The sequence below is a fragment of the Idiotropiscis lumnitzeri genome, chromosome 20 (genome assembly GCF_059441095.1).
Source record: "Idiotropiscis lumnitzeri isolate Australia: NSW breed Sydney's pygmy pipehorse chromosome 20, RoL_Ilum_1.0, whole genome shotgun sequence".
Lineage (NCBI taxonomy): Eukaryota > Metazoa > Chordata > Actinopteri > Syngnathiformes > Syngnathidae > Idiotropiscis > Idiotropiscis lumnitzeri.
Window position 1 is genome coordinate 2,513,936 of NC_142410.1, and position 13,774 is coordinate 2,527,709.

The following is a 13,774-nucleotide window of genomic DNA, read 5'->3' on the forward strand; positions in this document are numbered from 1 at the left end:
CAATGCAATGATATGTAGTCTGCTAGTAGGCGTGGCTCCTTTAATGAATTTTTACCATCCCTACAATATTGGAAAAAAAAAAGCTCAACATACCTAAACCTGCAATTTCATAAAATCTTTGTCCACAAATTTGTTGAGATCTATTTACCCAAGTTGTAAAAGCAACAATAAGAAGAGTTGCAGACTGGTGACGCAAGGGTGGGATGGTTTACAAGTGAGTGAATGACGAGCCAAGCACGACTAGTAATGACGAGTTGGTAGGTTGGGACTGACTGAACAAAAGAGCACAAGACACATCTCATTAATTGACTGTCAAGCTGTGCACCTAAACAACATATTTGATTTCTGGAGGTCAACCAAACTGCAGGACAAGTGGCCAGTAAGGCAGTCATAAACAACATCAAATGTTAAAAACCATTCAAAATGGCAACAGACACACCCTGTAGAATGCCAAAAGAAGGACATGGTAATAGTGAATCTAATGAAAGATGACAGAGTTTCTATTGGTGTGACAAAAGACTTTGGTCCCCAGAACACATCATCAGAATCAGAATCATCTTCATTAGCAAAGTATGTAAAACACACGGTAAGTCTCCAGCAGTGGACAGTCAAAAGACCAGAGACAAAGTGATTAGTGGTGCGGCACTTACAAAACTACGACAGGTGTGCTGATGATGCAGATAATCGTTGCACTATTTTTAAGTGAGCAGTAACAGCACGTCACGCAACTTTGGGTGTGTAATTATGCAAAAAGTTCCCAGAGTGCTTTGAAGTGTCTGGTTCTTTGGAATATTGCTCAAAGACAGTTGCTCGAGTATGAATATTATTCTTATTTGATTTTGTCAACAGGCTGAACTCCATTGATGCCAAATACCAGATCTGGAAGCTGGGAGTGGTGTTCACTGACAATGTAAGAATGCATATAGTTTGATTTGGCGACCTTGTCTGGAGCCAACATCTGTAATCATGATTTCAGATTCACTGGAATCTAAGTTCACAACAATAATGGTACATTAACTTTTTTTAATTTAATTCAAAATTATGTGAAACCAAATATATGCATCAAGAATTGCAAATTACCTTGTAGTGGAGTCTAGTGTTTTTTTATGAGCAAAGGCATATATTTTGAATGAGAACAATCTCAAGGTACACCACCAAACAAAATGTCCCATTAAGTATATATGCTCCCATATATTAATGAACTTGTCAAATTCAATCCCAAATGTGCTTACGCCGTGTGGATCTTCAGCCTATTTAATTGAACACCAAGCTTTATTATTATTGTCTGTGAATTGAAACAGGCAGCTACAAACAGATTAACAGGTTAACTAACTTTTGCTATTTAGTTGAAAAACATTTTATTGTTCGCCATCTAACTAGACTTCACTGGAATAGATAAATGAACAGAGCTACATTCTTTAGTAGTACATTTCAAGTGACATATATCAGAATAAATAATAAATAAATGTATTCACAGAACACATGATACAGCCCCACATGCACAGATGCTCAAATTGAAAGTAAATATTCAATTCAGCCCTCCTTGAGCTGTCTGAGGCTTTATTCCCCTTGCTGGATGCCACGTTCGCGGCAATCTAACTCGCAGGGTGTATACTTGTTGTTGGGTGAGGGAGAGAACAGCGAACTGCTACCGAGCAGTGGATGTCTTTTTTTTGTTACTTCTTTGATGGCTTATTGGGTTCACCTAGTGAGGAAAAAAAAGACATATTTACATCCAGAGGCAAGCGATCTGGCAAACCGCATAAATTTGCCCCATTTCCCCTTCAATACCCCAAAGGAGCTGCCGGAGGTACACTTCAACTACTCTCTTTACTTATGTCCTATGTACTAAATGTTTTGTTTATTATAGTTGATTGTTGCTGTATTACTAAAGTGGCTCAAACTATACATGTGTCAACATCGGTAATAAAAGGACAGAAATAAACTAAAGTAAACTGGGCTTACTCCTCACCCCATTGTTTTAAATCAGCTAACCCTCCCATAATTCCACTGGCCACTGTCACCAAATATTTTCCTTTTTTATTTATTTATTAACACGCTTTTATTGAACAATGTTCAGACAAAATTTTGATTATGTCAAGCTCACAGTGACAGGGTATTTGCAATCGTTTTTTTTTGCAGATATCCACTATATATCAGATTTATATTCATGTATAGAACAGTTCTGGTTCAGATCTGAGAATTATTGAATTAAATTAGTTTCTATTGTCAACCCCCAACATAGTGGAATTGTGCAATTTGAGAGAAAACATATTATGATGGTCAAATGAAGCTTCATGAAGCACTTTCGATCATGTTTGACTCCTCTAGATGGTACTCTTGGTATATCTCAAGAACACCATCTACAGGAGCAAAAAAATATCACAATATCACAACTTAAGTTTCCCCTGCAAAAATGTTGAACCACGCAGTATTCATCTAAACTTAATAGCTAAAAGTATCACCGAGCTTCTTAATTAAATCAAAACATGCTACACTTGATTTTAAAGTATCATATCTCGCTAATCAAGTTATCCATCAGGCCTCTTCCTCTCATGTTCTCATTTGTTTCTCTACCACCGCGCAGTCGTTCCTGTATCTGGCTTGGTATATGACAATGTCGATCCTGGGACACTACAACAACTTTTTCTTTGCTGCACATCTGCTTGACATTGCGATGGGTTTCAAGACACTCCGGACCATCCTGTCCTCAGTGACGCACAATGGCAAACAGGTCAGCTGCTTTGGGCCTCTAAACCTGCGTTAATATGTTGATAATCATCTCATTTTGAAAGTGATATGTCATAAACGTGTAAACTAGTCCAGAAGACTTTCTTTATAATGGTTGGTTTGTCTTTGACTGTCTTTCCTCCCAGTTGGTGTTAACAGTTGGCCTGTTAGCAGTGGTGGTGTATCTGTACACAGTGGTAGCCTTCAACTTCTTCAGAAAGTTCTACAACAAGAGTGAAGATGGAGAATTACCTGACATGAAATGTGATGACATGTTGACAGTGAGTATTAGAAGGATTTTACTTTGCCCATACACGATACTTGTAGATTAGACTACTAAAGACTCATAATTCTCAGCGTATCCTCTTCTAATGCTATTACGTCAAAAAAATGTGGTGCGGGAGAGTTGGTAAGAAAACTGTTATTCAACATAATGAGTCTTTTGCTGGTCTTTTCTCATTGCTCTGCACAGTTGCTCACTGCAGCTCTGAGGCAGACTTAGATAAGTCTGTTGTGGACTTGAAAAGGCAAAGTTACTTGTGATTAAAGTGGGTCCATTGCCATTTATGGATTGAAAGTCACGGGAATTTAGTTTTACAGTGTTCACCCTCAGGCACTGGCTTTTGTCTGAATAAGCTTCTGTATTTTGTGTCAACTCAAATACAGCACATCCCACTAATCAAAGCTGAACTCAGATTCTAAGAAAATAATCGGTCGCATTTTTTAGATACATGTCTATGTACCAACAGGGTATATAAAAACTCTACACACCCCTCCTCAAATGCCTGGTTTTAGTAATATTACAAAATGAGACCAAAAGAAATCATTTAATATCTTCCACCATTAATGTGACCTGTAAACCTGTAGAACTGTTCTGAAAAAAGCTTTCAACTTTTCGGCATTGATTGAAATATACAAAGAAATGTGCTTGGACTCATGCGTACGCAAAGATTCTTGCATCTGGAATTTTTTCTGCATGCGTTTTTTGTGTATTTGGCACACTGTGTTAAATTTAGTATGAAAGCCACGCAAGTCTTGGTACATGATGCCCATGCATGGTCTCTGTGTTATGTTGTGAAATGATTGACAAGAGACATGACTTTTCTTGTCTAATCTGACTTCCGAAGCAACACACGACATGCAAAAGTGGAAGGAAAACTTCAGTCTGCATAACAAGTCGCATTAACCTTTGATGGCTTGACTTCAAGGGCCACTGAGTTCTTTATAACTATTGCTGCCTATTTCGTAGACAAAAACTGGGCTGCACAAACCTATGTCCTTCAAACTCGGGATACGAATGACAGGCGCTCACATGTTATTAATGTTCAGGCACTTTAATTTCTCCAGCTGTTTAGTGGTTACATTTACAAGATTAGGAGGTAGTGAGGTATTATTATGCAAAATTAAGTTGCTCTTGACTTTTCAGTTAGAAAGCAGTGTACTTATACGAAACATGTAATTAACGTTCATGACACGCACTTAAATTTTCCCAGCTGTGCTGTGTTTACAATCACAAGGCTAGGCTTTTTTTTTTCTTCTGTCGCATATATCGTGTTGTGTCTGTGCCAAATATATCGAATATAATAGATATCATGGAGTGTGACATAAGCGTTATCGTGCGTCACGTTCGTCACAGCATGGCATTTTGAGTCTCCTGTATCAGGCCAACCTTAATCCCTATTATATGGTACATTTTGGTCATTTAAGATCATACATCTGTTTTTGTACAATTAGGTTAATGAATATTTTGCAGTAACTTGATTAGGGGAGCGCTGGCGCATTTAAATGTTTTCAATTTGTGATGATTGCTGTTAATGTAACACAATCTAGTATGTATCATATAATAGATGAGTTAACTTGGAAATTTTAATTTTACTAAAGTTATATACTGCACAGTTCTTACAGGGTAGAACTGGATAAAGAATAAAATACAGCAAGTGTTGCTGCCAATCCATGTGAAAGAAATACTATATAAGGGCTTGACAGCTGATGGTGTGTGAGGGTGTGTGTGTGTTTTGTAATGGTGTGAGGGGGGCCTTCTGTCACCCGGAAATTTCACAACTAATCCCCCATAGTCAGCCACCCATAGCATTCCGTAGAACTCTATTTATTCCTATTAAGGATTTGGGGGGCAGCCGTCGCTTTTTCGACAGAAAGGGGACAGAAGTGTAGTGGCATGAAAAGATGAACTGGAGAATGTCCACTGCTGCAGTGAAAGTTTTCTTTCCTCGCGACGCATTTTGAGAAAAAATGGCTTGTGATGACACAGGATGACAGAGATCTGTGTTGTTTTCGGTCACATTTTTTTAACTTGTTTCTCTCCTCTCTCAGCCATAAAGGTTGTGTGTCTGTACGTGTGTCTGTGTTATTTGTAAAAATTCACATTGTCATTGTGGAGGTTACGAATCAGCTGTAATTTAAGATAAGAGAAGGTCAAATTAATTAAATGTAATTTGACCTTCTTTAAACTTTCGAATGTGCAACTGGACATGTCCAACGTTTCGATGGTTTATGCAAAACTGGCTGTTCGATAAGAGGTGTTGTGAATGAAGTTTGGTTCAATTGCCCGGGAACAAAATCTGCCAAACATACAAAACAATACAATACAATACAACTTTATTTATGTAGCACATTTAACAACAGCTCGGCTAAAATGTGCTCTGATGTGATCAACTTTAAACTATTTGGCCAAGGTATGTTCTACCCAAACGAATGTATGCAATGCATACAAAAATAAATGTCTTCATATTTTGCATTTTTGAAATCACCTCATATAAAGAAATTGAAAAGTTTATTTAGCACATGTGGTTGACAAAGCAGGAAGAAAAACGTGATAAAAGATACTGAAAATGTTAAGTGCGGGCAAGTTCGCAACCACTCCTGATCACGCGAGCTGCATTCAATACAGACGAAAACGCTTCGCCAGATAAGCTCAACACACATTTTGTGCTGAGGGTGGGGTTTTCTCTCTTTTGATATTTTTGTAGACAGGCGAAGTTAGAAAGGGATGTTTGCGCCGTTGTGGGAGTTAACACAGCCACTTTGCTTCACGGCCAGTGGAAGCAGCTTCTCTCATTCCTTTTAAATTAAGTGTAGGCGAGGTGCTCATAATCTTTACCTTGTCAAAAAAAGAGTTTCTGGAGTCCGTGCAGGCAATCGCCTCACACAAATTATGTTTATAAGGAGCTGCTAGAAGAATACCATTTGCGGATAATGTAAAGTTGGCCAAGGCAATCACAGATCACCGCTATATAATGGGCAATTGGAAACTGCCTTGCACCCTGATCGTGTCAGTGGACGTGCCACGCCCATGGGGGGTATTTTCTAAAAAAATCTATATGATGATGAGAAAAATAATAATGCGCTCAATTAATTTATTTCTACAATGATTGGATGATGTTCGATGAACGCAGTTGTCATATTTATAATTGAAATATGTTATCCACCACACAAATCAGTAGAGCGCAGCTGCAACTGCACCCAACTAATTTTAGACCACTGGCACAACTTAGACCTGCTCTGAGCTGGTCTAAAGTCTCGTCTCCTTTCAGTTACTAAATTTAGCTGAGTCAGAAAATGCACGCTGTCTGCCGGAACACCCACCATGGAGTAGCACCGTCTGCCAAATTCCAAACACGGTAAACTAGACTCGACCCAGGGCAAAACCAAAAATCCGTTCGTTTTTATTTGCAAAAAGAGCAACGCCGCAGTTAGTCGACTAAAATTTACCACTAAGGATTTTGAATGTTGAATATTTGTGTGTGTGTGTGCGGGGGTGTGTGTGTGTAGTTTACGCTCCTGTTATTTTGCAATTGATGTCCCGTGTTTAATGTTTAACTCAAAAAAAAAAAATAACATCATATCACGGCTAAGATAATCCTCAAACTTTTTACATTTCAGCAGCATGGATTATTTTTTTAATCAACCTATTTATTATATTTTAATTTAATAGTGGGCCATCATAATCCAGGAAGTAACATTCACTACACATTCTCTCTTTTCTTTTTTTTCTGCCAGTGCTACATGTTCCACATGTATGTTGGTGTGCGAGCAGGAGGAGGCATCGGTGACCAGATTGAGGACCCAGCAGGAGACGAATATGAGATTTATCGCATCATATTCGACATCACCTTTTTCTTCTTTGTCATTGTAATCCTTCTGGCAATCATCCAAGGTAAATTCACTTAAACTCACTTATCCAAGGGCATTCACTTATATGTGACAGTTGTGACGATGTCCCATTACTGACCTCTTGTCACTCTATGTTCACTTCATAACATGAACATTATCACTCAAGACATCCATAAAGCTCTGGAGCCGGGTGGCAATCTTATGCAAAGTCCTAAATATCATGTAAAAATATATAGAAGTGGTATGCAAAAGTTCGCCAGCCCTGTTCAAACTTTGTGTTAATGTCATTACTGTATTTTCTGGACTATAAGGCGCCCATGTATATAAGCCTCAGCAACTGTTTTTGGAAAAAAAAGAAAAGAAGAAGAAGAAAAAAAGCCGCACCAGGCTCTATAAGCTGTAGTTTTCTATGTTGAAAAAAATTAGTTGTTCACTGTATGTACAGAAGGATTTTGTACTGTGAATGAACATAAAGGTGCATGAACAGATTCTTAAAACAGTGCCTTTACACGGCAACAACTTTGCTAATTAAAACTGAACAGACCCAAGAGAATAAAAAAATCTAGATTTATTTATTTAAAAAAAAAAAAAAGTTGTACCGATGTATTAGCCGCACAGTTCAAAATCTTTGAAAAAAGCAGCAGTTTATAGTCCGGAAAATACGGTAATTATGCAAGTGGAAGATTAAGTGATTTCCAAAAGTTCTGAAAGTTATTGATGTTGGAGTTCTTTTAAACAAAATGTTAAAAAAAAAAAAAGAAAAACTGAAAAGGGAAAAGGGCCACAGCATAGTTTTGGGCATCATTCATACTTATTATCTAGCAGCTCTGTCCCCTTTGTCCCTGCTTGCCAAATGGGGGTCAGCATAATTGAGTCAAAGTTTGTTCACAGTCATCAGTAGGAAGGACCAGGTGATGCAAATTTCAAAGCTTTATAAATACCCAGAATCTCCTGACCTTGTCCCGACAATCAGTGGCCATTGTTTCTTCTAAGGGGAGAAAAAGCATATTGTTTATTTTCAGGATAGTGCTGCGCTCACACATTAGCCATTCCAAGTTGGGGCTCCGATTATTGGAGATAAGTGGCAAGTATAAAATTATTAATAGTGATGAATAATAATCCAGTGATAACTAATACACTAACTTGACTTAACATTTCTGAATGATTTGGCCATACACTTATTTTTGAAGCCCAAATGCATCGGGTATTTTTTTATTATACATTATACTTTAGCAACATGCTCCACAGATTTGTGTTTGTTGCATTGCAGCGATTTCGAAACAAAGAAGGCTTGTTTGCATCTTGTGCACCAGCAATAAACTCTAGCGAGACTTATAAGAAGGGAAGGGATAATTTTCCTGCTGCCTGTAAAGCACACAATGGTGTGATAAAACATTGAAAGCAAATTCTAAACCTCTCCTTGTTTCTCATGACATTACAACACTCTGAATAGGCAAAGGGAAAGAAACGTCAATTACTTTCCTCCAGTAAGTTCGTACAGAGGTGAGAGTAATTGCCACATTTACAGAGCAATTGTGATGGCATGGTAAAGAATGGTGAAAAAAAAAGTCCTTGCGCCTTCGGACATAAAAGTTTATCTCGTTAATTGAGTTAGCATTTGCTGTAGTCATTTCTGCCAACAAAACAAAATGAAAGGTCCGGTGGATCAAACTGGTCTTCAAACTTTTCATCTCTCCTCTTGAAAATACTAGGTTTAATCATTGACGCTTTTGGAGAATTGCGGGATCAACAGGAACAAGTGAAAGAGGACATGGAGGTAGTGTGAATAAGTGATTTGTAAACAAAGTGCAAGCATGTCAAACTATCACACAACTGCAATTTAACTTTTAATTCCTTCTCTTCCAGACAAAGTGTTTTATTTGTGGAATAGGCAATGACTATTTTGACACAGTGCCACATGGCTTTGAAACACACACTCTACAGGAGCACAACTTAGCCAATTACTTGTAAGTACATCTGAGATCTGTCTGAATTCCTGACACTGATCAGTGTGTTTTGTGGGTGATGCAATTTGGGAAAATTAACAACTTATATTTCCTTGCTGTGAGATAACAATTTATATATATATATATATATATATATATATATATATATATATATATATATATATATATATATAATTCCTATGAGTAAAGTCCACAGCAGGAATGCACAAGGAGGGGGGCTTCTGCCATTTTTTTTTTTCATGTGCTTATGTCTAAAAGCCTGTGTGAGGCCTTTAATTAGTAAATTGTTATCGATCCGTTCCCAAAAATTATATTACGATATAACTAATGAAGTTATAAGCATTTGACTTTGCAAGTGTGTGAATGAGATGGAAAGGCATCATGAGCTTCACAATGGGTCAGAAATGTCGTAACAGGGCAGGCATACACTCATACAGACACTTTTACAGCCATTAAAACAAATAAATTCCTTTTTAACATGTCATTGCACGCATTTCTGAGCTGCTCCCAAATGCATCATAACCTATGGCGTTCACACTACACGTTTCACTCATAGCACGTGTCATGACATACAGTTCACATTGGCAATCATGGTTGTGGTGGCAGAGTTCAACCTAAAATTTTCGTTACAATATTTTCTATGTGGTTCACGTTTGTGGAGTATGAGGTATGCAGCTAATTCCACTATTTTTTAGCCATCTCAGGGTGCGGCCATTTTGTCACTTTCTATCGAGTGTAAATGACATCACTGTTACTCAGGACTCAGCTAACAACCAATCACGTCTCACCTGTCTGAGGTTGTGCCATGAATGCTAACGTCTATACAACATTTCCTCGAAGCAGGAGAGGAAATAGATAGAGTGATTGATTTCGCTCATGACATGTGCGATATCTATTTTTGTTACAGATTCTTTGTGATGTATCTTATCAACAAAGATGAAACAGAGCACACAGGCCAGGTAAACCATTTTACTATATATATATATATATTAGAATTAGAATTAGAAATCTCTTTATTGTCATTGTACTCAAGTGTGCAACGGGATTAGAGGGCTCCCCTCTCCAGTGCAATACAACAATAATACAGACAAATATATAAATTAGATAAATAAATAAGAGAGTGCAATGGAATTTAGTACTGAATAGTGTATATAAAAACACATCACAATGCTGTTCTGCAAGGTAAGGGTGTTCTCGTGTGTGTGTGAGAGTTCAGAATGGAGATGGCTCTCGGAAAGAAACTGTTTCTCAGTCTATTGGTCCTCGATTTGATGCATCTGTAGCGAGAGAGACAGAGAGAGAAAGAGCAGGACTGTCAAAATTAAAGCGTTAACTCTGGAGATTAATCTAGAAAATGTTAACTCTAGCTCTAAATATTTACTAAATATTTTAACTCAGTTTGATTTCCTTCAAAAATAATTTGCATACTTTGCAAATATTGTCCCATATCAGCTGTACATCTATAGCACATCAGAACAAAACACTCTGCTTAAGTTACCACTGGGCCTTGCAAATTTAACACTGCTGGAGTGTGGTGCTTGTGGGCAGTTTTGAGGGGAAAAAAAAGAAAGAAAAATGCCTGGAAAGATTTCTTTGTTTCGATAGTATTCATGAATCAAAGAAAGCTATTAGAACAGTCTTCAAATTAACTATACTTCATATTTGCTGATTTTGCATTAATTCCAAGATATTATTGAAGTAAATAGCTGTTAAAAATTTCTTAAAAAATAATTGTTGAAAAATGTGATTAATCGCAATTGATCATGGGAATTATTTGTGATTAATTAGTGAAAAAATGTATCACTTGACAGCACAATTTTTTTTGGGGGGGGGGTAGCAATGTCATCAATTAATAAACAACGATTCCACTATTATCATTATCATCATAGCATTGACAACCAAAAATCTGAAGTTGCCCAACCCCTCGTATATAGCACACACATACTTTTGTGCTTCATGGTTTAGTTTTACAATAGGATATTATTTTAGTAAAAGTAGTTTAGACCATTTTATCAGCATCATTGTAAAACTTGAAGACCATATTATAAATCCCTCTAATGAATATTTTCATAACAAATTAAAGCAAATTCATTGTAGTGAATCAGACCCGATGTGAATGTAAACCCCTTCCTTGTCCTGTCTGTCTTAAAGGAATCTTATGTATGGAAAATGTACCAGGAGCGTTGCTGGGAGTTCTTCCCAGCAGGAGATTGTTTCCGGAAACAGTATGAAGATCAGCTCAACTGATCTGTCCATGGATTTCTGTCCCTTTTGGTGGTTCCTAAACCCTGTATGCTGCAAATAAGTATTTGAGTAGCATGTGTTGGCAAACCACAGGATTCCACCCACCAACACAACATTCCCCACATAAAACGCCTTGGAGTTGCATCTCGAAAACCAGACTGACTGACTGACTTTCATCCAAGATCTTCCTCATTCAGCAGGTCAACTTGCTGAATCTGCCCCAGATTGCAGCACACTCATTTTTTGGAGTATTTTGTGTACATGAAAATGATCTGATTATGTAATATAAAATCAAATTGTTGGCATGTGACTGACGGCTTCCACTCAGATATGAGTGCTTCTTTTCGTGTATTTGTCATAACAGTAACAAGCATAAAAAAAAGAAAAGCAAGAATGGTGTTGGACACTTGGTGGTACAGGTAGTGGACATGACAACACTGAAACCTGCTGCAATATATCTTGAAAGATCTGCTTTTGTTACCACTGTCAAAAAAAAAAAATATGTGACCTCGTTGAATTTTGCCTGCAATGCACTGGGAAGACAATGTGCCTGAAGATGAATACTTTCCTAATATTTAACAAATGAGAGGATTTTAATTGTTTGAATTAAAGTGGAGCTTCCAGATGTTATCATGGTGTCCACAATCTGCACATGCCATTGTTGTGCGTGCGTCAAAAACGCTGTAAAATTGCCCTGCGGCTTGATGTTGAATAATGAGTTAAAACTCAACAGAATAGTCCTTTTGCTTGCTTTTTAATTTGCTTCTTTTTAAGGCTAACCAAACAAATGAGTTGTGAAGTTTAGATGGGGGAATTAACATCCTGTAATGTTGAATTATTTTCTTATTAGAATATATGGATCCTTTGGGGTTGCTGGGCTGGAAATCATTTGCCTGACAATGATTTGCAACAGATTTTCATCACATTACACGACTTTATTAAACAGACTTTGGCAAAGCATGGCCCGTGGCTCACATCTGGCCCCCCCACAGTGAACACGAAGTCAAATTAAAACATAAAATATGGGGTGCTTTGGTTTTGAAAGTCTTGCTTTTATTTTATGTGCACGCTTTTTTTTTTTTTTTAATATTTATATTGAACATCCATCCATCCATCATCTATACCGCTTCTCCTCACTAGGGTCGCGAGTGGCGCTGAAGCCTATCCCAGCTATCTTTGGGCAGTAGGCGGGGGACACGCTGAACTGGTTGCTAGCCAATTGCAGGGCACAGAGAGACGAACAACCATCCGCACTCACACTCATACCTAAGGGCAATTTAGAGTGTCCAATCAACCTGCCATGCATGTTTTTGGAATGTGTGAGGAAACCGGAGTACCCGGAGGAAACCCACGCAGGCACGGGGAGAACATGCAAACTCCACACAGGATGGCCGGAGCCAGAATCGAACCCACGACCGGTGCTGTCTCTCACTGTGAGGCCATCGTGAAGACCTGGTCTGCTGTAAAAAGTCGCAGTATGCTAAATTCTAAAACTGAGAAGTTTTGATATTCCATACCGCTGCAAACAGGCACACTTAAAGCACTGATTATGGGGTAGTTGAAGTTCAATTTAACTGCACTCCATTTCTCATTTTAATCAAATTAGATTTTTCATTTACGCAAAGGATTAAACGATATGAATCCATTTCGAACTCATTTGCTAATCGTGATTTTGGGTGCAGCTATGCTGAAGATGGATGGATGAATAGATTTGGGGTGCCAGTCTGAGCTGTGGAGTGTATATGGCTAACTTTACCGAGCTGCCACCTAGCTTAAAAGTAGCGCGTTTCAAACCACACAAGAACTATACCGCACGTACTGAGCTTCCTATTGCATTCAGTCTGACCACAACAAAATACTCAAATCTGCTGACTCCAACTGGAATGCCTCAACAACTTAATAAGTTACCTGGTAAGTAATGGAAAAATCAAATCAGCTGTGGAAAAGGTTTACTGTTGTTTCACTACTGCTGAGCAATTGAAAGACAGATGGCAAACATCGCTCACAATCGCCTCCGAGCACGAGGCTGCGATTGTGAAGAGTATGCATTGGCCACCACAACATCAAAAGTGATTTCTGTTCTTCCACAGCTTTGACTGTTCGTTTAAAGTGCATGAGGACTCAGGAAATGTGTGTCCTCCAAAAAAACATGGCTATATTTAATACTTAATTGTGTCAAATGCTTATGTTGGCTTAATTGGACAAGCACGAATTGTGAGGAATGTAGAGGGGACCCATCCAGGACCAATTTTACTGCCTTTTTCCAGCACTATTCACGCAGGTGAGTGAGCCAACCTATTTATTTTGGGTTTTGAAAGCCATGCAGGAAAACATAAGGTCGAAAAAAAATCTTTTAGTAAAGTGGATTTTTGCGAAAACATGCACAAAATTTGTTTTTGCACAATGGTGCAATCAATCTTCATCAGCGATATTTAAGATGGGCCCTGGCTCCAGCTTGTAGACAGATCAACACTCTCCTTTCCGAGTTTGTACATCAAGCAAGTTTTCCTTGTGTGCACGCCAAGTTGTTTTTTGAATCCTGACTCTACTTTGTTTCCTGCATTCTTCAGATTGTTTGTACCCTGCTCCTTGCTTATCGCATCAATATCTAATATGAACATTCAAGATAATATAGAAAATTAAGATCATGTGTGGACTTTCCACGCTAACACTGCAAGCACAGCTTTTGGCATTGATCAACA

The 13,774-nt window shown here is 38.1% G+C and overlaps 1 protein-coding gene across 1 annotated transcript in view; it reads left to right on the forward strand.

The window, feature by feature from the left end:
- The window catches only part of ryr2a (ryanodine receptor 2a (cardiac)), a 156,175-nt gene extending 144,143 nt beyond the window's left edge, over positions 1–12,032 (forward strand). Inside the window, exons 108-115 of the mRNA XM_088284276.1 lie at positions 850–910; positions 2,588–2,734; positions 2,877–3,011; positions 6,748–6,904; positions 8,574–8,638; positions 8,728–8,828; positions 9,736–9,787; positions 10,980–12,032. Coding sequence (XP_088140402.1) covers positions 850–910; positions 2,588–2,734; positions 2,877–3,011; positions 6,748–6,904; positions 8,574–8,638; positions 8,728–8,828; positions 9,736–9,787; positions 10,980–11,075 — 814 coding nt within the window. The 3' untranslated portion in view covers positions 11,076–12,032. The remainder of the gene's footprint in view (positions 1–849; positions 911–2,587; positions 2,735–2,876; positions 3,012–6,747; positions 6,905–8,573; positions 8,639–8,727; positions 8,829–9,735; positions 9,788–10,979) is intronic.
- Positions 12,033–13,774: the final 1,742 nt, after the last annotated feature.